Here is a 22184-nt window from a genome sequence, read left to right as displayed (position 1 = left end):
GTCACCTCATCGAGAGGGGTAAAAACGGTTTGACCTAAGACGTTAAGCAAGTGATTTTGTGATTGTTGTCTTAAGCTCTTTCTTTCCCAAATAGGGTTGCACAATTCCGGAACCTTTCCCCAATTTCCTAGGTTATTCAGAAATTCCGCTTGAAAGAATTCTAGTAAAACTGGAGGGAATAATTGAGGATGGAATCCTCCATCCGGGTTTACTGAAAAACCTGGGAACGTTTTGCAACCCTAGTTTCAAACCACTATAGACTTGAATAGCTGCTGTTGTTGATTTCTGTGGAAATCTGGGTGTCTTGAAGTGGTCTGGCCAAAACAGCCATGGGGGAAAGGGAGGATTAAACTGTTGTGAAGCTGAGAGACATGGCCCAAGTTAAAAAGAGCAACCATTTTCCTTCGAGCCCCACACAGTGCAGGTATCAACCAAACTTTCCCCCCGCGTCAGGTTAAAAAACAAAAAGGGATCACAAAACAGCACTATGGGCTCAAGGTGCTATCCCAGATAGCTGGGTTAAGTAGCATGCTAAAATTACTCCGACATGTTACAAGCTAGGTTTTCAATTTCCCAAAACAAAACTCCCATTGACCCTGCTCCATTCTACGGAGGCTCATAGGGGCTCGACATCACTTTCCTTCATTAGGAAAAAACAAAACACTGTCTGAGACATATAAAAACGCTGTTGTTCTCAGCCAGTATCGGTGAAGCCTTCCTGTTAACACACATGTATAAGTGTGAGAGCAATTGTCCACCAGAAGGTTCTCACAATATCACAATTGATCATATGGTGTTTACTAGTGTTATCACAATGCGCAGTATCACGATACTCAGAATTATCGCATTATCGTGATGAGTATTGTAGTATCACGATTTTATACCTCTGAGTATTGTGATACGGAGTGTTGTGGTACTGTTATTGTGACATTAGTAACTGAAATAAAGCTTATCAGTGTAGAGGTAGGTGATATTCCTGTGGTAGTTAAAAGAAGCCTCTATCAAAAGTACAATATCTTGTGACCTCAGAAGACGCACTATTGTAGTAACAGCCCTGGATTCAATGCAATGCTTACAACATATCTAAACGCCTAAGCAAACTGAAATGTTGATTTCTTTCTAGACATGATCAAACAACCAATTATCAAACTATTGCTTAGAGAAGTGTCTCCCAGTCCTGGACGTGAGGGGACCCATATTTTTTTTTCTAGCCCAGCAGTTACTCAACTCATTAATTTGTTAAATTAGGAGTTTTAGTGCTTGGCTGGGATAAAAATGCCCCCCCCAAGACACAAGAATTAGAAACACTGGCTTTGAGGCTGTGTAGATCATAGAGAAAGTAAGCAAGGCGTGCCTGGAACAGCTGTGGCAATTTAACAGACTCAGCAACGACCGTCATATGTGATAAACTCTGGCACTGAATAAGAAACAACATTTTCGCATTACTGGAATGTGATCAAATCAACTACAGACTAGCAGCTCTGAACAAGAGTGATGTTGCCATCTTCGTGACCTCTGTGAGGAAAAGGTTACAAACAACAAAAAGTGAATATGGCAAGGAAAAGTAATTAAGATAAAAAATTTGACAAACCCCCAAAAAAGAACACGGTTAGTAACAAGACAAAAATGGTTGCCACGGGGCCATTTTATATGGAAATGGTCAGAGGCAAGGTGTTGGGAGTAGATTGAAGTTGTCTCTAACCACTGACACAGGGTCAGATATTTTTCTCCATACCCTTAATAGTAAAGATTAGGCTTGGGGTTAGGGTCTTCTGATCCCAGATCTGTTGTTAACTGCAACTTCTACCTCAGGCTCAAGAGTGCAAGGACGGGGTTGGGTGGGTTACACGTTGGTGGAGATCTTGTACTTGGGCGACATGTTGTTGTGGAACCAGATGAAGCTGAAGATGACGCCCATGGTCTTGGGGATGCTCTCGTCATAGGCAAAGGTCATGGCCTCATGGAGGGGCACTTTGACCACTTCGATCAGCTCCCCCTCCTGAGGCACGCCTCCGCCCTCGCCCACCCGGTTCTCGTCCGACACCTCGGCGTAGAACATGGTCTGCTTGGCTCCTGTCACACCTACGCCGGAGCTGCGGAGAGAGAGGTGACACACACGAGGTCAAAATGTTATCCAGCTAAATTTGGAGGGGTTTAGCAGTCAGTTCAAAATCAAAGATTTTCCCAAACCAATGCCAAAGCTTTTGAGAGATCGCCATGACAATCCCAGGTGAAACACATCGAGCGTGGAGTTGGTGGAGAGGAGGTGGTGAGTGTAGTGTGTCTATAGGGCGATGATGATGATCCTCTTTGGGGCTAGAGGATCCCCATGACAGGCTTCCCCTCTACACTTAGATTCCTCAATTCTCCCCACATGACAGCCATATCAAAACACCATCCACAGGAAGCTAAAATTAACCCACAGCTAGGGGCCAAGTAAGGTCCCTTAATCCCGATTAAGGAATCCAGGAAATCATCCTGTAAAAGGTTTGGTGGGAGGTGTAGGGTGACGTTGCCCCTAGACGCTGATCTGAATTGGGGAGGGAAAGCTGATCCTAGACCTGCACCTATGGAAACACTCACCCCAGACCCTGGCTGGGATCCAAGTGTTCCAACAGCCATTGCTTCTGCTACCGAAGACAGCACATCAGTTGAACACCATCCACAGGCAGCTAAAACAAACAAGAGATCAAGTCCTTTTGTTCACCTGATTTATAATTCCTCACAATCAAATGCCGACCGTATTATCTCCCAACTCTCCTCGGTTATCGTCACAGCGGTGTATATCCCCATGCAAGCGGATACCAATGGCCATCAAGGAACTTCACTGGAGTTTTACAAAAACTGGAAACCATATATCCTGAGGATGCATTTATTGTAGCTGGGGATTTTAACAAAGCTAATCTGAGAACAAGGCTACCTAAATTCTAATCTGCATATCAATTGCAGTACACGAGCGAGAAACACTTGACTACTGCTACTCTAACTTCTGCGGTGAACACAAAGCCCTCCCATGCCCTCCTTTTGGCAAATCTGACCATGACTCCATCTTGTTGCTCCCCTCCTATAGGCAGAAACTAAAAACAAGTCACCCCTATTCTTAGGTCTATCCAACGCTGGTCTGACGAAATCAGATTCCACGCTTCAAGATTGCGTCGATCACGTGGACTGGGATATGTTCCGGGTAGCCTCAGACAATAACATTGACGTATACGTTGACTCGGTGAACGAGTTTATAAAGAAGTGTATGAAATGTTGTACCCACTATGACTATTAAAACCTTCCCTAACCAGAAACTGTGGATTGATGGCAGCATTTGAGCAAAACTGAAAGCACGTACCACTGCATTTAATTATGGCAAGGCAACTGGAAACATGGCCGAATACAAAAAGTGTAGTTATTCCCTCCGTAAGTCAATCAAACAAGCAAAGTGTCAGTATAGAGACAAAGTAGAGTCGCAATTCAACAGCTCAGTCACGAGAGGTATGTGGCAGGGAAAAAGATCTCCTTCTCCATGGCCGACGTGAGTAAAACATTGAAACGTGTTAACACTTGCAAGGCTGCCGGCCCAGACGAAATCCCTAGCAGCGTCCTCAGAGCATGCGCAGACCAGCTGGCTGGTGTGTTTATTCAATCAATCCCTATCCCAGTCTGCTGTTCCCACATGCTTCAAGAGGGCCACCATTGTTCCTGTTCCCAAGAAAACTAAGGTAACTGAGATAAACAACTATCGCCCTGTAGCACTCACTTCCATCATCATCATGAAGTGCTTTGAGAGACTAGTCAAGGATCGTATCACCTCCACCCACTCCAATTTGCTTACCGCTATAAAAAGGTCCACAGACGACGCAATCACAATCACACTGCCCTAACCAATCTGGACAAGAGGAATACCTATGTAAGAATGCTGTTCATTGACTACAGACTCCAAACTCGTCATTAAGCTCGAGACCCTGGGTCTCGACCCCACCCTGTGCAATTGGATCCAGGACTTTGACAGGCCACAACCAGGTGGTGAGGGTAGGTAACAACATCTCCACTCCGCTGATCCTCAACACTGGGGCCCCACAAGGGTGCGTTCTGAGCCCTCTCCTGTACTCCCTGTTCACCCACGACTGTGTGGCCATACACTCTACAGCGGTGGGCTTGATTACCAACAATGACGAGACGGCCTACAGGAAGGAGGCGAGGGCCCTCGGTGTGTGGTGTCAGGATAAAAACCTCACAATCAACGTCAACAAAACAAAGGAGATGATCGTGGACTTCAGGAAACAGCAGAGGGAGCACCCCCCTATCCACAGCGACGGAACAGTAGTGGAAAAGTTGGAATGTTTTCAGTCCCTCGGCGAACACATCACAGACAAACTGAAATGGTCCACCCACACAGACAGCGTGCTGAGGAAGGCACAACAAAGCCTCTTTAACCTCAGCAGGCTGAAGAAATTTGGCTTGTCACCAAAAACAAACTTTTACAGATGCACAATCGAGCGCATCCTGTCGGGGTTTATCACCGCCTGTTACGGCAACTGCTCCGCCCACAACCGCAAGGCTCTCCAGAGGGTAGTGAGGTCTGCACAACGCATCACCGGGGGCAAACTACCTGCCCTCCAGGACACCTACACCACACAATGTCACAGGAAGGCCAAAAAGATCATCAAGGATAATAGCCTCAGATATGAGGTACATCTAATTGTTGTAGAAGATGAATGAGTGAGTATGATACTGTTTGTAAAATTGTGTAATGTGATTTTGGACTGTTTAATGAAGGAAATTCCAATTCCCTTTTGAGTTTAACTAAATCAGAGGACCGCCCATGAGCCCAGTTATGGTCAGGCATGCTGGGACAGCCCCTTTTCTGCAATTCCGAATAAAACCCCAATCTTGAGAATTCCTCAAGTAGACCATGTTTCTCTCAATCACGGGAGGGCGAAGGTTGCAGACCATTGCTGAATCTTTTAACCATGGTTAAACTCTTAGACTATTGATACCGATGGAAGAACTTTGATATTAATTACTAGTCTGCAGCTAGGAATTCGGTATCATTGAACGCGAAAAATGACAACTGCCGAAACATCCATTCTACAACAACATGAATTAATGTCGCTCTGAACTATCCCCTCTAACCACAGCAGACAGACGGACAATTCTACAAAATAAACAAACTTCTCAACAGCGATCATTTACACTGAGCGTAAATATATTGATTGCAATTGTTCCCAAATGAGTGAGCGTTCATGTGTAAAGGATTAGCATTTCAATTGTTATAAGGCTCATATTTCTGTGTGTTATGTTTTAATTAAGTCTATGATAGAGCAGTCTAGCAGCAGACTCTTAAGCATGTATTTAAACAGCACTTTCCTGCATTTGCCAGCAGCTCTTCAAGCATTGAGCTGTTTATGAGTTCAAGCCAATCAACTACCGAGATTAGGCTGGTGTAACCGATGTGAAAAGGCAAGCTAGTTAGCGGGGTGCACGCTAATAGCGTTTCAAACGTCACTCGCTCTGAGACTTGAAGTGGTTGCTCCCCTTGCTCTGCAAGGGCTTTTGTGGAGCGATGGGTAACAATGCTTCGAGGGTGGCTGTTGTCGATGTGTCCCTGGTTCGAGCCCAGGTAGGGGCGAAGCTATACTGTTACACTGGCAATAATATAGTGTCTATAACAACATCCAATAGTCAAAGGTATATGGAATACAAATGGAATAGAGAGAAATAGTCCTATAATAACTACAATCTAAAACTTCTTACCTGAGAATATTGAAGACTCATGTTAAAAGGAACCACCAGCTTTCTTATGTTCTCACGTTAGCTTTTTTACATGGCACATACTGTACTTCTACAACACTTTGTTTTTGCATTATTTAAACCAAATTGAACATGTTTCATTATTTATTTGAGGCTAAATTGATTTTGATGTATTATATTAAGTTCAAATAAAAGTGTTCATTCAGTATTGTTGTAATTGTCATTATTATAAAAAAATATATATATATATGATAAATAAATAAATGTTAAAAAAACGTTTGATTAATCGGTATTGGCTTTTTTTTGGTCCTCCAATAATCCGTATTGAAAAATCATAATCGGTCGACCTCTATACCATCACTGCATCTTGCCTATGCCGTTCAGCCATCGCTCATCCATATATTTATATGTACATATTCTTATTCATTCCTTTACACGTGTGTATAAGGTAGTTGTTGTGAAATTGTTAGATTACTTGTTAGATATTACTGCATGGTTGGAACTAGAAGCACAAGCATTTCGCCACACTCGCATTAACATCTGCTAACCATGTGTATGTGACCAATAAAATTAGATTTGTCACGTAGAGTAGGCCAGAAGGCTAAACTGAAAAACCTAACCTCTATCAAATAAAAATATGGCGGAGCCGCAAAAGTACTTCTGTGCGTGTGGGTGTTTATTTACATAGGGAATCCGGAAGAAAAACAACAGTACTGCCATCCAAAGTATCCATTATGGGACAGCTAAAAACAACGCTGCCACATCAACAGCTCAATCCAAAATGGTTCCCCCTTGAACTGAAAGAGAGGCTCCTTTTGTAGGGGAAGCCACTCCCATCAGAACATACCCAGCAGTAATTAATTAAGCAATTACCTTCATCAAAGCCTACATTTTCCACTCAGCTAAACATAATGAATTGCAGATATTGCAAAACGTTTCTCATGATACAATATACCAATAACACATTTACAAAATCCCACCCCTACTGACATGAAGTCTTCCAATATGCTCATTCACATGAGAGAGCCATTCAGGACAGGCACTACAAAGCCAGCCCGATTACCGTAGCTCTGGTCCTTATCCCAGCATACCTGGAAGCTACAGAGATGGAGAGGGGAACAGAACCAAACAACGCACTCATCCATAGCATTGATAAGTACAATAAATGTGGCTTAAATTAAACATGAACGCTTGTCTGTATATCCTTTATACCATAAACTGCTACTGACGAGAGGTAAGAATAAAGTGTGTAATGTATGTACTAAGATAGGGACGTTAACTTGTGTGTCGACCCACAATGTTAAAGTAGGTGACAACGGAGCAGGGAGGCACGATGAATGTGTGTGTGTGTGTTAGTGTACCAAACGCTGCCCGCGCCCAGTGACGGACTTCTCCGCCACAGATGTGTGTATTGTTAGATACTACTGCACTGTTGGAGTAGGAACACAAGAATTTCACTTTAGATGTAATTATGGGTATGTGAATGCAGTTTGAATGCAGTGCCTTATTTTTAATACATTTGCAAAAATCTGTTTTCGCTTTATCATTATGGGGTATTGTGTGTATATTGCTGATGATTTTTTTTTACAGGGAAACTTAGGCAAATGCTCAGGCTTCCTGCAGGGCAGTTCTCCCCACCCCAAAGGAGAGTCACTCTCCATGTATTGTTTTTAGTGCTTTATTGACAGATAGTGAACCAGAGTGGGAGATTGGAGAGAGTCAAAAGGGAGCACACCGGGACTGAACCACATGCTCCAGCGGGAGCCACATGTGCATGGAGCCATTTGTATTTGTATTCAGGCTTTGTAAAAAAAAAAATGTTCAGTATAACTGCAAACAGGACGCATGTTTTGGAATATGTTTATTCTGTACAGGCTTCCTTCTTTTCCACTCTGTCAATTAGGTTAGTATTGTGGGGTAACTATAATGTTGTTGATCCATCCTCAATTTTCTCCCATCACAGCCTTCAAAAACTCTTACTGTTTTAAAGTCACCATTGGGCTCAGTGAAATCCCTGACCGGTTTCATTCCTCTACGGCAACTGAGTTAGGAAGGACGCCTGTATCTTTGTAGTGACCAGGTGTATTGATGCACCATCCAAAGTATAATTAACTTCACCACGCTCAAACGGATATTCAATGTCTGCTTTAAAAATGTTTGCCCATGTACACCAATAGGTTCCCTTCTTTGCGAGGCATTGGAAAACCTCCCTGGTCCTGGAGGTTGAATCTATTTGAGATTCACTGCTTGACTGAAGGACCTTACACACACACTATACACACACACACACCTATCCACCCACCCACAAATTAGTAGATGATTTGGCTATTTCAGCCACACCCATTGCCAACAGGTGTATAAAATTGAGCACACAGCCATGCAATGTTCATCAAATTTATGCTCTGCTGGAGCTGTCCTGGTCAACTGTAAGTGCCATTATTGTGAAGTGGAAACGTCTAGGAGCAACAACGGCTCAGTCGCAAAGTGGTAGGCCACACAAGCTCACAGAACAGGACTGGCGAGTGCTGAAGAGCGTAGTGCAGAAAAAACGTCTGTCCTTGGTTGTAACACTCATTGCAGAGTTCCAAACGGCCTCTGGAAACAATGTCAATACAAGAACTGTTGGCCGGGAGCTTCATGAAATGAGTTTCCATGGCCGAGCAGTCGCATACAAGCCTAAGATCACAATGTGCAATGACAAGCATCGGCTGGATTGCTGTAAATGCTCGCCGGCATTGGACTCTGGAGCAATGGAAACATGTTCTCTGGAGTGATGAATCACGCTTTCACCATCTGGCAGTCCGACAGGCAATTCTGGGTTTGGAGAATACCAGGAGAACGCTACCTGCCCGAATGAATACTGCCAACTGTAAAGTTTGGTGGAGGAGGAATAATGGTCTAGGGGTGTTTTTCATGGTTCCGGCTAGGCCCCTTAGATCCAGTGAAGTGAAATCTTAATGCTACAGCATAAAAATACATTATAGACAAATCTGTGCTTCCAACTTTGTGGCAACAGATTTGGGAAGGCCCTTTCCTTTTTCAGCATGACAATGCCCCCGTGCACAACGTGAGGTCCATACATAACTGGTTTATTGAGTTTGATGTGGAAGAACTTAACTGGCCTGCACAGAGCACTGACCTCAACCCCATCTAACACGTGTGGAATGAATTGGAACACCGACTGCGAGCCAGGCCTAATCGCCCAACATCAGTGCCTGACCTCACTAATGCTTGTGGTTGTATGGAATCAAGTCCCAGCAGCAATGTTTCAACATCTAGTGGAAAGCCTTCCCAGAAGAGTGGAGGCTGTTATAGCAGCAATGTTCCAACATCTAGTGGAAAGCCTTCCCAGAAGAGTGGAGGCTGTTATAGCAGCAATGTTCCAACATCTAGTGGAAAACCTTCCCAGAAGAGTGGAGGCTGTTGTAGCAGTAAATTAATGCCCATGATTTTGGAATGAGATGCTCAACAAGCAGGTGTCCACATTCTTTTGGTCATGTAGTGTGATTGTATGTTTGGGCTAGTCATTAAAAAATATGTTAAACACTATTGTTGCACACAGAGGGAGTCCATTCAACTTATGTGACTTGTTAAGCACATTAACTTATTTAGGCTTGCCATAACAAAGGAGTTAAATACTTGACAAGACATTTCAGCTTTTCATTCTTAATTCATGTCAAAAAGACATAATAAAAACAATTCCCCTTTGACATTATGGTGTTTTGTGTGTAGGCCAGTGACAAACAAATCTACATTTAATCCATTTTAAATTATGTCTGTAAAACAACCAAATGTGGAAAGTCAAGGGGTGTGAATACTTTCTAAAGGAACTTTATAAGTGAGTAGAAAATATGTTTCTGAACACTTCTAAAATAACCCTGATAATGCGATAAAAAAACAAAAACATGAATGAATCATGAATAATGAGTGAGAAAAAAAACTAACTTGATATCCCGGCCATTACCTGTAATCCAGCCAGGGTATAGCCTACTTTGACTTAAGTGGTCTCAGCTCTGATATAATGTTCAACCAGGGTACCGGAACACTCGGAGAACGAACAGATAAGCAAGAGTATTTTATGCCTGCCTGCCCTTGAGGTTGGCAAAGAAGACGCATTCCTCTGAGAGGTTCCTAGCAATCTCCCCATATAGATATGGGTCTATTGTTTGTCTATTAAACCTTTAAATATAGAAGTCATTCGCCTCATCTTTGGGTTCAGCATTTTACACACCTTGAGCAAATCAATTATTCACGACAGTGTGTGTGCGCGCATGTGTGTGTACCAGTATGAAGTTATGGGTGGGTGTGTGTTTGTGAAGCTAGACGCTAATCTTGGGTCAGTTTTGTATTTTCCCAGTTAATGAATACGGTTAGGATTGCAGGAGGGGAAGCTACTCATAGATTTGTACCTAGGGGAAACTTCAGCCCGGAGCCATATGTGCACACACACACACACACACACCTGTACGAGGTGATCCTCCGCAGCTTGGCGACTGGCACGTCGTAGCCACACTCCTCCAGCACCTCCTGCTTGGCAATCTCCTCCAGCGACAGGTTGGCCTTGTCCACCAGGCCTGCACACAGCTCGTAGGTCATACCCGCCGAGCCCGGGGGCTGGTGGGTCTTGACGCCCCCAGCCGTAGCAACAGCCTCCTCCTGGGGAGTCTCGCCGATGGGAGTCTCCGGGATAGCAGTGGCTGCAGCCGCAGCCACATCCTCCTCCCCCGCCGCTGCCTGCACGGCTGGCTCCTTGGTCCTCTCCCACTCACACATGTACACGGCTGCAGGATGCGACAGGGTGGAGGGAGAGTGAATGGGGAAGAGCGAGATCGCAACATGTGTTACACTATAGTGACCTGGGGACCCAGATAGCTTTTTCTCGTTGATGTATCATTCCTTTCAATTCTCAACAATAGGGATTGCGCAGTTCAAATCAGTCTGTTTTTATTCTTCAAATAGGCCACAATTGAAATTCTATAATAAGTGTCTGACAAGCTTTGTATAGTAAAGTCGTACCCCTATAAAAAATCATTACACGCATACCTCTACACACCCCTGAACTTGTAAAAACGTTGCTGGTGGAAGTCAACACCGTAATAAAAGACTGGTTTTTTAAAAAAAAATGAAATTATTACTATTTTATTTTTTTGAAAAAAAATATATATATATACAATTGAGGACACAGATACACTTCCCTCCTTATGCATTGACATTGAAGCTAAAATTCTATAGTCCAGCACTTGGATTTGAGATCAAATGTTTCATATGAGGCGACAGTACAGAATGTCACCTTTCATTTGAGGGTATTTTCATTCATGTTTTACTGCTCCGAAATTAAAGCACTTTATATATCTAGTCCCCCTTTTGAAGACGTCACTATTTGGACAAAAATCACTTAGTGTATTAAAGTAGTCCAGAGTTTAGTATTTGGTCCCATATTCCTAACACGCAATGACTACATCAAGCTTGTGACTATACGCACTTGCTGGGTGTATTTGCAGCTTGTTTTGGTTGTGTTTCAGGTTACGCCCAATAATAACTGAACGGTGAAAAACGACTGGAGTAACTTTCTGTATAAGTTAGTAGATAAGATGTTTCTGAACACCAGTCTAGAATAACCCTGAATGCGATAAAAATCATGAATAATGAGTGAGAAAGTTGAGGCTACAACAAAACATAAACCTCTGACACATTATCAATAGCAGAGGAGATTAGCATTTTATTTTAGGGGGGGGATATGATCTTGGTCCCTCTAACTTTCTCAGTCATCATTCACAATTCATTCATGATTATCCATAATCACTGTTGCATCCACATTAATGTAGACATGTTCAGAAGCATCTTCTATTCTTACTTACAATAAAAGTGACTCCAAAATTACAACACATCGTTCATTGTTCACTTCCTATTGGGCTAAACATAATACAAAACACAACCAAAAAAAACAAAATGCATCCAACAAGTTTGTAAAGTCACAAGCTTGATGTAGCCATGGAATATAGTAGCTAAGATGGTGCGCACGGCTGGCCCTTAAAAGTACATGGAGAGCTAACATTAATGATATGTAAGTCAATCTCTCATGGCTCAAAGTGGAAGAGAGACTGACGTCAAGTGTTGACAAGCTGAATGTACCGAGCTGTCTGTTTAAACTACTAGCACACAGCTTGGACACCCATGCATACCCAACATCACATGCCACCAGAGGTCTCTTCACAATCCTCAAATCCTGAACAGACTACGGGAGGCACACAGTACTACATAGAGCCATGACTACATGGAACTCTCTACTATATTAAGTAACTGATGCAAGCAGTAGAATCAGATTTTAAAAGCAGGTAAAAATACACCTTATGGAACAGCGGGACTGTGAAGCAACAAACATAGGCACAGACACATGCATACACACACATAATAACATAAACACTATACACTATATTGTGTTGTAGATTTGTGGTAGTAGAGTAAGGGCCTGAGGGCACACACTTAAAGGATTGTGAAATCTGTTGTGAATGTATAGTAATGTTTTTAAAATTGTATAACTGCCTTAATTTTGCTGGACCCCAGGAAGTATAGCTGTTGCTTTGGCAGATACAAAATTGACCCGAACCCTGGTGAACACCACAGGGGTAAAGGTGGCTGGAGGCCGGGAGGAGAGAGCATGTGCCAGACAGATCCCAGGCCACGTGTTAGGGGTGATGTTGTTCCACTTTACAGGCTCAAGTGGCAGTTCAGCAAAATCCTATATAATACACAGGTGCTGGCTAAGAAACTTGCAATGTGACAATAGCGGCATTTCCTGACAGGGATGAAGAAAGGTTGTGGTGGGTTTGATTCTGACCCACGCCCTTCTAACACACTTTCTCCACCTTACTTTAATTTCCTGTCCCTCTTCATTGTCTAATAACTATGAAGAATATGGAAAGGAATGTGAATTCCCAGTCCTTAGAAAAAAGGTTGTTCTTACGGAGCAAACATGATTTGATTGGTCGAGGAGAAATGGGGAGTAGGGAGTTTTACCTGGGCGGAACTGCTTGACCAAGATGAAGCAGTGTGAGGTGGTGTTGAAGATCAGCACTGAAACACTGGAAATAAAAGGGGAAGTAGAGAAAAATAATTCATTCAGTTTGTTTCATTCAGAATTTTTCAGTGGACAAGCAACAGTGAAGTAATAATACTGTTAATAAACTAAATTAACTATACATGACATAATGCTTAGTGCACCAATTTCCTGCTTACAGAAATCCACTACAAAATACATACCTGCCCAGACTGCCATCATTCCTTCTTCCTAATGTAGCTACAGAAGGTCACAAACTTGAAAATATGCTAAATTGAATTACATTGTTCAAGTTTAAGCAGGAAGTCGCCCTGTTGTGTTGATGAGAGTTGAGCGTTTACCCCACAAAATGAGATAGTGATTTCATACCAAAATCAGAATACAAACACAAGCCATACATTTTGGCAGTGTAATATGTCCATGGATAGTCCTCAATTCTAAACAAAAATATAAAACACATTGGTCCCATTTTCTTTTTATAAAACATCCTAGATATGTTTCATATGCACAAAAAGCCTATTTCTCTCATATTTTGTGCTCAAATTTGTTACCATCCCTGTTAGTGAGCATTTCTCCTTTGCCAAGATAATCCATCCACCCGACAGGTGTGAAATATCAAGAAGCTGATTTTAACAGCATTACAGGTGAACTTTGTTATTGGGACAATAAAAAGGCCACTAAAATATGCAGTTGTCACAACACAATGACACAGATGTCTCAAGTTAAGGGATCGTACAATTGGCATGCGGACTGCAGAAAATGTCCAGAGCTGTTGCATGTTCATTTCTCTACCATAGCCGCATCCAACGTTGTTTTATAGAATTTGGCAGTACGTCCAACCGGCCTCTCAACCCCAGACCACATGTAATCCAGGATCTCTGGCTTCTTCACCTGCGGGGTCGACTGAGACCAGCCACCTGATGTAACAGAGGAGTATTTCTGTCTGTAATACTGATTTATGGAGATAAACTCATTCTAATTGGCTGGACCTGGCTACCCAGTGGGCTACCTAGGCCCAACCATGACTGTGTCCCTCTGCCCAGTCATGTGAAATCCATAGACTAGAGCATAATTTATTTATTTCAATAGACTGATTTTCTTATATGAACTGTAAGAGTAAAATCCCTGAAAATGTTGCATGTTGCGTTTATATTTTTGTTCAGTATAGTTACACAACAACTTTCCTACATACAAGGGGTACCAGTACCGAGTTGATGTTCAGGGGTACGAGGTATTGAGGAAGATGTGTACAGTTGAAGTCTGAAGTTAACATATACCTTAGTCCAATACATTTAAACTCAGTTGAACAATTCCTGACATTTAATCCTAGTAAAAATTCCCTGTCTTAGGTCAGTTAGGATCACCACTTTATTTTAAGAATGTGAAACGTCAGAATAATAGTAGAGAGAATGATTTATTTCAGCTTTTATTTCTTTCATCACATTCCCAGTGGGTCAGAAGTTTACATACACTCAATTAGTATTTGGTAGCACTGCCTTTAAATGGTTTAACTTGGGTCAAACGCGTCAGGTAGCCTTCCACAAGCTTCCCACAATAAATTGGGTGAATTTTGTCCCATTCCTCCTGACAGAGCTGGTGTAACTGAGTCAGGTTTGTAGGCCTCCTTGCTCGCACACGCTTTTTCCGTGCTGCCCACAAATGTTCTATAGGATTGAGGTCAGGGCTTTGTGATGGCCACTCCAATACCTTGACTTTGTTGTCCTTAAGCCATTTTTACACAAATTTGGAAGTATGCTTGGGGTCATTGTCCATTTAGAAAACCCATTTGTGACCAAGCTTTACCTTCCTGACTGATGTCTTGAGATGTTGCTTCAATATATCCATATCCTCGTGGAGTGCAATGTAAGGCAGGTGATTAGAGCGTTGGACTAGTAACCGGAAGGTTGCAGAAACAAATCCCCGAGCTGACCAGGTAAAAATCTGTCGTTCTGCCCCTGAACAAGGCAGTTAACCCACCATGAAAATAAGAATGTGTTCTTAACTGATTTGCCTAGTTAGATAAAAGGTGGAGAAAAAATAAAAGAATAATCATCCAATCGGTGTCCAAAAATACAGATTATTATGAAAAGTTGAAATCGGCCCTAATTAAATTGTCCATTCTGATTAAAAATTGGTCGACCTCTAGTGATCAGGCCTACCACTGTGGTGTCTTCTGCAAACTTAATGGTGTTGGAGACATGCGCGGTCATGGGTGAACAGGGAGTACAGGAGGGGACTAAGCACGCACCACCGGGGCACCGTGTTGATGGTCAGCGTGGCAGATGTGTTGTTGTCTACCCTCCCCACCTGTGGGTGGCCCGTCAGGAAGTCCATTATCCAGTTGCAGAGGGAGGTGTTCAGTCCTAGGATCCTTAGCTTAGTAATGAGTTTGGAGGGCACTATGGTATTGAACGCTGAGTCAACAGCATTCTCACGTAGGTGTTCCTTTTGCAAAAGTGGGAAAGGGCAGTGTGGAGTGCAATAGAGATTGTCTCATCTGTGGACCTGTTGGGGCGGTAAGCAAATTAGAGTGGGTCCAGGGTGTCTGGGATAATGTTGATGTGAGCCATGACCAGCCATTCAAAAGATTTCCTGGCTACAGATGTGAGTACTACGGGGCAATAGTAATTTAGACAGGTTACATTGGTGTTCTTGGGCACAGGGACTATGGTGGTCTGCTTACAACATGTAGGTATTACAGACGGGGTCCGTGAAACAATGAAAATGTGTTATTAGCAGTTTTGAGAAGGACATTTTAGCACCGAAAAGTGACTTTTTCAAATCTTCCTAGAGTCAAATGCAGGTAAGGAATTTTGATTTCTATACAGTATCAGAAAGAACAGATTGAGGTTTCCAAAACACTTACCTTCCTTCGGGTTTATTTTTTTACAGGGACAGTGCAAATTAAATTAACATTTCAGTAAAAGTTCCTGTTTTAGCCAACTGGCTAATTTTCAACCACAGTCCCTGGGCAGGTTATTAAAAACAATTACAATACAGGCAATCAATGAGCAGTGAGCACATGCAAAGCAACATAACACAAAAAGCAACAAGACAAAATAAATAAAAATCAACGAAGTGTTTCCACAAGCTACAGACAACATGGAAAGTGGCCATACACAACTAGGGATTATGTTCACAAGTATGATTGGCCTTTAGCCATGTCTTCATGTTTTTTGTGAAAGTGTGATAGGTGGTGCAGATGTGTGTCGGATGGCAGTGTGTTCCAAACATGGGAAGCTCTCACAGAGAAAACAGATTGACTAAAGATGCTTATATATACAGTCACCTCTCATGGCAGACCTTGTGGATCTGCTGCCATATGTTTGGGTTTTCTGTTTAACAAAAATACTGAGTGGAGGGGGAGCCAGGCCATTTAGGATCTTGAATACAAGACACGCGTTGGTGTTTTGCACATGATTTTCCCAACTCAGGAGCTCATGCTTTCTGAGGATGTAACAGTGATGGCTATTGGGCTTTCTATCAAGCACTTTGAGAGCCTGTTTGTAGACAGACTGAATGGGTTTTATTGTTGTACAACAATCTTGGTCCCAACTAGTCAAGTAATATGTTAAGTGGGGGAGTGTCATAGATTTTAAGTACAGTTTAGCTACTTCTGTAGTCAAACAATTTCGTATACATCGGAAATTAGCTAGGTTGAATTTGGTTAGAGTTAACTTTTTCACCTGCTTTTACAGAGAGAGTTGTTGTTGTTGAGGTGGGCAATCAGTTACTCTGCTACACACTAACAACCTTCAACACCAGAGGTAGAATATTAACTGGCCTGAAGTTACTATTATCTTTGCAAAAGAGATTAGTGTGACTCACACTAAATGTACAGTTACATTTGTGTTTGTATTGTTTCTTTAAATTGGGGAAGAATGCTTTTACCGAAATGTCAGTCCAAGTTCTCGCCATTGCGATGAATTTATACTACTGTTGGCCAGTAGGAGGCAGTGAGACGTGTTTGCTTGGCACTATATGCGATCTGGGCCTACGGTTCTCTCATTTCATGAATTCCTGTAACACAGGATAAATTATCTGCTGCAGCAGTCCCAAATCTGGGAGGTCAGTAAAAGTGCAAAAAGACATAGAATATTAACTTTTTATTTTTATTATTTTTTACATTGAACCTTTATTTAACTAGCCAAGTCAGTTAAGAAAAAATCTTATTTACAATGACGGCCCACCCCCCCCAGCCAAACCCGGACAACGCTGGGCCAATTGTGCGCCGCTCTATGGGACTCCCAATCACGGCCAGATGTGAGCCAGCCTGGATACCAGAATATAGTTTTGGAACTTGCCTGTTGAAGTGAATGTAATGGTTTTGAACATAGTAATTGTATAACTTCTTACAGGACAGAAAACGCACGCTGAGCGTAAAATGAAATTGAGATGCAGTCCTTCCATTTAGAAACAAATTAACTTCTTAACATCTTTATTTTTGAAAAAGACACACCTAACAATATCCTAAGGGTTTAGAGAATTTAATGTTGTAACGGCGATGTTTAACAACATTGTAATTGTTGTACTGTAAATGTTAGAAAAGCTGCTAGCTGTTGGCTAGCTCCAGTCAGCTGTTGGCTAGCTCCGGTTAGTGCTAGCTTGTTCAGTCATTTTCCAATAATTAACATTAATGTCAGTTGCAATAGTCTTGTCTTTCTATTAGCTCTTCTTACACTGGGTGAATGTATTTTGAGCATGGGTATGAAGTAACGTAGGGGAGGTGACCAAGAACCCAACGGTCACTCTGACAGAGCTCTAGAGTTACTCTGTGGAGATGGGAGAACCTTCCAGAAGGAAAACCATCTCTGCAGCACTCCACCAATCAGGCCTTTATTGTAGTGTGGCTAGATGGAAGCCACTCCTAAGTAAAACAAAATTATACAAAATACATTTTTTAAAAAAGGTACAAGACAGCCCCCTTGGAGTTGGCCAAAAATGCACCTAAAGGACTGAACATAAGAAACAAGATTCTCTGGCCTGATGAAACCAAGATTTAACTATTTGGCCTGAATGCCAAGTGTCACGTCTGGAGGAAACCTGGTACCTTCCCTACAGTGAAGCATGGTGGTGGCAGCATCATGCTGTGGGGATGTTTTCCAGTGGCAGGGACTGTGGGAGACTAGCCAGGATCGAGGCAAAGATAAATTAAGCAAAGTACAGGACTCTGAATGTCAAAGTACAGTTTAGGGTAGTGACAAATAACATGATGAAATCTTTAAGTTACCAGTTACCGCCATCACCTCCATAACATCAGGAAGATCAAAAGGAATCAGACAAGGGATTTCCAGAAGTATTCTCAATTTTCTTTAACAGAGGAACCCACATTCACCAAAAAACTTACAGAAAAGTCACATGAAATAACATCAGGAACACGATAGGTCTTATTTCCAACAATTGAGATGAATAACAACTCCATCTACAACTATAACAGTTGATTAATGATTTTCCAAGTTGACTTCATATTATTTAATAATTTGGATTAATTTTGGATATCCAAACTAGGTGAGTAAATTTGTTCTTAAACTTTTTGTAATTTACAATGAATTTTAGAGAGACAACTCAAAACACGAAATCCATTAAAACCTCTTGATTCTAGCCATCCCGGATCCGGGATCGTGAATACAGCCTCAAGCTCATTACCATAACGCAAAGTTAACTATTCATGAAAATCGCAAATGAAATGAAATAAATATGCTAGCTCTCAAGCTTAGCCTTTTGTTAACAACACTGTCATCTCAGATTGTCAAAATATGCTTTTCAACCATAGCAAAACAAGCATTTGTGTAACAGTATTGATAGCTAGCATAGCATTTAGCGTTAGCATTCAGCGGGCAACATTTTCACAAAAACAAGAAAAGCATTCAAATAAAATAATTTACCTTTGAAGAACTTCAGATGTTTTCAATGAGGAGACTCTCAGTTAGATAGCAAATGTTCAGTTTTTCCAAAAAGATTATTTGTTTAGGACAAATCGCTCCGTTTTGTTCATCACGTTTAGCTACGAAGAAAACCTGTATCCAGGAGTGTAATTATCCCGCAAGCTCATTAGCATAACACAACGTTAACTATTCATGAAAATCGCAAATGAAATGAAATAAATATATTAGCTCTCAAGCTTAGCCTTTTGTTAACAACACTGTCATCTCAGATTTTCAAAATATGCTTTTCAACCATAGCAAAACAATCATTTGTGTAACCGTATTGATGGCTAGCGTAGCATTTAGCATTAGCATTCAGCGGGCAACATTTTCACAAAAGCAAGAAAAGCATTCAAATAAAATAATTTACCTTTGAAGAACTTCGGATGTTTTCAATGAGGAGACTCAGTTAGATAGCAAATGTTCAGTTTTTCCTGAAAGATTCTTTGTGTAGGAGAAATCGCTCCGTTTTGTTCGTCACGTTTGGCTACCAAAAAAAAACGAAAATTCAGTCATCAAAACGGCAAACTTTTTTCCAAATTAACTCCATAATATCGACTGAAACATGGTAAACGTTGTTTAGAATCAATCCTCAAGGTGTTCTTCACATATCTCTTCGATGATATATCGTTCGTGGAAGTCTCCTCTCTCCTCTGAATCACATGGAAGAATGCTTGCAGCTGGAGATTACGCACCAATTTCGACAAAGGACATCGGGCGGACACCTGGTAAATGTAGTCTCTTATGGCCAATCTTCCAATGATATGCCTACAAACACGTCAAAATGCTGCAGACACCTTGGGGAAACGGCAGAACGTGTAGGCTCGTTCAGGGCGCATTCACAGCCATATAAGATGACAATGGAAAACAGAGCCTCAAAAATTCTGCTCATTTCCTGTTTGAAGTTTGATCTTGGTTTCGCCTGTAGCATCAGTTCTGTGGCACTCACAGATAATATCTTTGCAGTTTTGGAAAAGTCAGAGTGTTTTCTTTCCAAAGCTGTCAATTATATGCATAGTCGAGCATCTTTTCGTGACAAAATATCTTGTTTAAAATGGGAACGTTTTTTTATCCATAAATTAAAAGAGCGCCCCCTATATCCAAGAAGTTAACGCCAAGAGAATGGAATTCATTGCCCTTGACAATCAACCGCTCTCTGTCGTGGATGATGTTGGCTTTTGCCGACTGGTCGAGCACCTCGGGCCCCGGTACACACTACCAAGTAGGCGCTATTTTTCAGATGTAGTCATACCGGAGTTACACAGTATTGTTGAAACGCACATCCATGAGCTACTTGCTATGGGTGTCACTGCTATTAGCTTCACGAAACGCCTGCTCAACAAAACTGCCGAATGTACTCTACTAGAGGCTGTGAACAAGCGAGTCGGTGGCATTCTCTCTGAGCCGCTTTACTGTGTCGTCACCATGCTCGATGCTAGGTACAAGGACCACTACTTCTTTAACCTCTTGCGTCGACCTGAGACGCAGACGTCCCATCTAGCCATCTGGAAATGCAAATGCGCTACGCCAAATGCTAATAGCACTCGTTAAAACTCAAACGTTCATCAAAACACACATGCAGGGCACTGAATTAAAGCTACACTCGTTGTGAATCTAGCCAACAAGTCAGATTATTAAAATGCTTTTCCGCGAAAGCATGAGAAGCATGAGAAGCTATTATCTGATAGCATGCAACACCCCGAAATACCTGAAGGCGACGTAAACAAAAGAATTAGCGTAGCCGGCGCTACACAAATAGCAGAAATAAAATATAAAACTTTCATTACCTTGGATGAGCTTCTTTGTTGGCACTCCTATGTGTCCCATAAACATCACTATTGGGTCTTTTTTTCGATTAAATCGGTCCATATATACCCAAAATATCCATCTATGGAAACTGTGTGATTCAGAAAAAAACACCGTTTCAAAACGCTACGTCATTTTTTTTAAATTAAAAAAGTCGACGATAAACTTTCACAAAATACTTTGAAATACTTTTGTAATCCAACTTTAGGTATTAGTAAACGTTAATAATCTATCAAATTGATCACGAGGCGATGTGTATTCAATAGCTCCACGCTTTCAAATCATCTTCCGAAATCTCTCTTCCAAAACTTCCTGTCGGAGACCGGATGGAAAGTAGTCTCTCTTCCTCGTTTGACCAAGAAACAACGAGAAGGCAATTGACAAGAGTGGTGACATCGTGTGGAAGCTGTAGGACTTGCAATCTCGGCCCCATTTAATTTCGTGCCCCTTGAACAATACATGCAAGTGGCGCATGGATATTTTTTTCAGTTTTCAGTGATCAGTTTTTCTTGCGCTTTTCGATGAAATAGACGCTCTGTTATAGTCACAGCGGTGATTTAACCAGTTTTAGAAACATGAGAGTGTTTTCTATCCACACATACGAATCATATGCATATACTATATTCCTGGCATGAGTAGCAGGACGCCGAAATGTTGCGCGATTTTTAACAGAATGTTCGAAAAAGTAGGGGCTCGACTTAAGAGGTTTTAACAGGCATTCTCTCTGAGCCACTTTACTGTGTCGCCACCATGCTCGATGCTAGGTACAAGGACCACTACTTCTTTAACAGGCATTCTCTCTGAGCCACTTTACTGTGTCGCCACCCTGCTCGATGCTAGGTACAATGACCGCTTCTTTGATGCAGACAAGAAACAGGGTTTACGTGAAATGTTACAGATACAGCTGGACAAGATGGAAACGGACACAGTGATAGTGCGCACCGAGAAGAGGCCACGGACAGAGAGCTGAAACCTCACTGCTTGAAATGTATGATGAAATCTTGGTTGAGAATGAAACGACTTAACAAATGAACAACGAAACAGCACAGCAAATGAAAGAAATAGGTTTTATGTTTTACTGGTAATGGGGATATACGTAAAGGCCAACAAACTAACTTTGTCAGTTTGTGCGTTTCAACTATTTAACTGTACTAGAATGCTTAAAAGGCCGCTAAATGTTTTAATATCGGTATCGGGTTTTTTGGCAAGGAAAATATCGGTATCGGCCAAAAATGTCCCTAGGTACAATAGTGTCAACTTATACCTCAGATTTTAAAATCTCCACAAGAAATGCCTAGAGCTTATACTGACTGAAGAGAGAAATTCTCTGGGCTTTCCCAAGTTCAAGGAAATGGCCTCAATATTATATTTTGTTAGTTTATTAGGTAGCAAGTCAAAGTGAAGGGTATAGGAATGCGTTGGGAAGGGGGGGGTGGGCATGTGGGGTTTTGAAGGTCTTCACATCTGACGACTCCTCTCAGCTGACAGCGAGGTAGTTGAAAGAGTGTGTGTTTGAGTGTGTTCATGTGAGTACACCCCATCTCTAGCACGGAGTTTCTCTTATCAACAACGAAACGGGTCAAAGGCAGATAAAAGCTCACCTGTCATGAGTTCGCATGAAGTCCCACGATTTCTTTGTCCCATTCTGTGAACGA

The 22184-nt window shown here is 41.9% G+C and overlaps 1 protein-coding gene across 1 annotated transcript in view; it reads right to left on the bottom strand.

Moving 5' to 3' along the window:
* Positions 1-1353: 1353 nt before the first annotated feature.
* Positions 1354-22184, bottom strand: part of LOC112230799 (uridine diphosphate glucose pyrophosphatase NUDT14-like) — a 39505-nt gene continuing 18674 nt past the window's right edge. Inside the window, exons 2-5 of the mRNA XM_024397127.2 lie at positions 22131-22174; positions 12760-12824; positions 10205-10523; positions 1354-2093 (exon numbers count right to left, since the gene is read on the bottom strand). Coding sequence (XP_024252895.1) covers positions 1844-2093; positions 10205-10523; positions 12760-12824; positions 22131-22174 — 678 coding nt within the window. The 3' untranslated portion in view covers positions 1354-1843. The remainder of the gene's footprint in view (positions 2094-10204; positions 10524-12759; positions 12825-22130; positions 22175-22184) is intronic.

The sequence above is a fragment of the Oncorhynchus tshawytscha genome, linkage group LG18, assembly GCF_018296145.1.
Source record: "Oncorhynchus tshawytscha isolate Ot180627B linkage group LG18, Otsh_v2.0, whole genome shotgun sequence".
Taxonomy (NCBI): domain Eukaryota; kingdom Metazoa; phylum Chordata; class Actinopteri; order Salmoniformes; family Salmonidae; genus Oncorhynchus; species Oncorhynchus tshawytscha.
The sequence above is the reverse complement of the archived record's forward strand: the minus strand, read 5'-3'. Positions and strand labels throughout refer to the sequence as shown.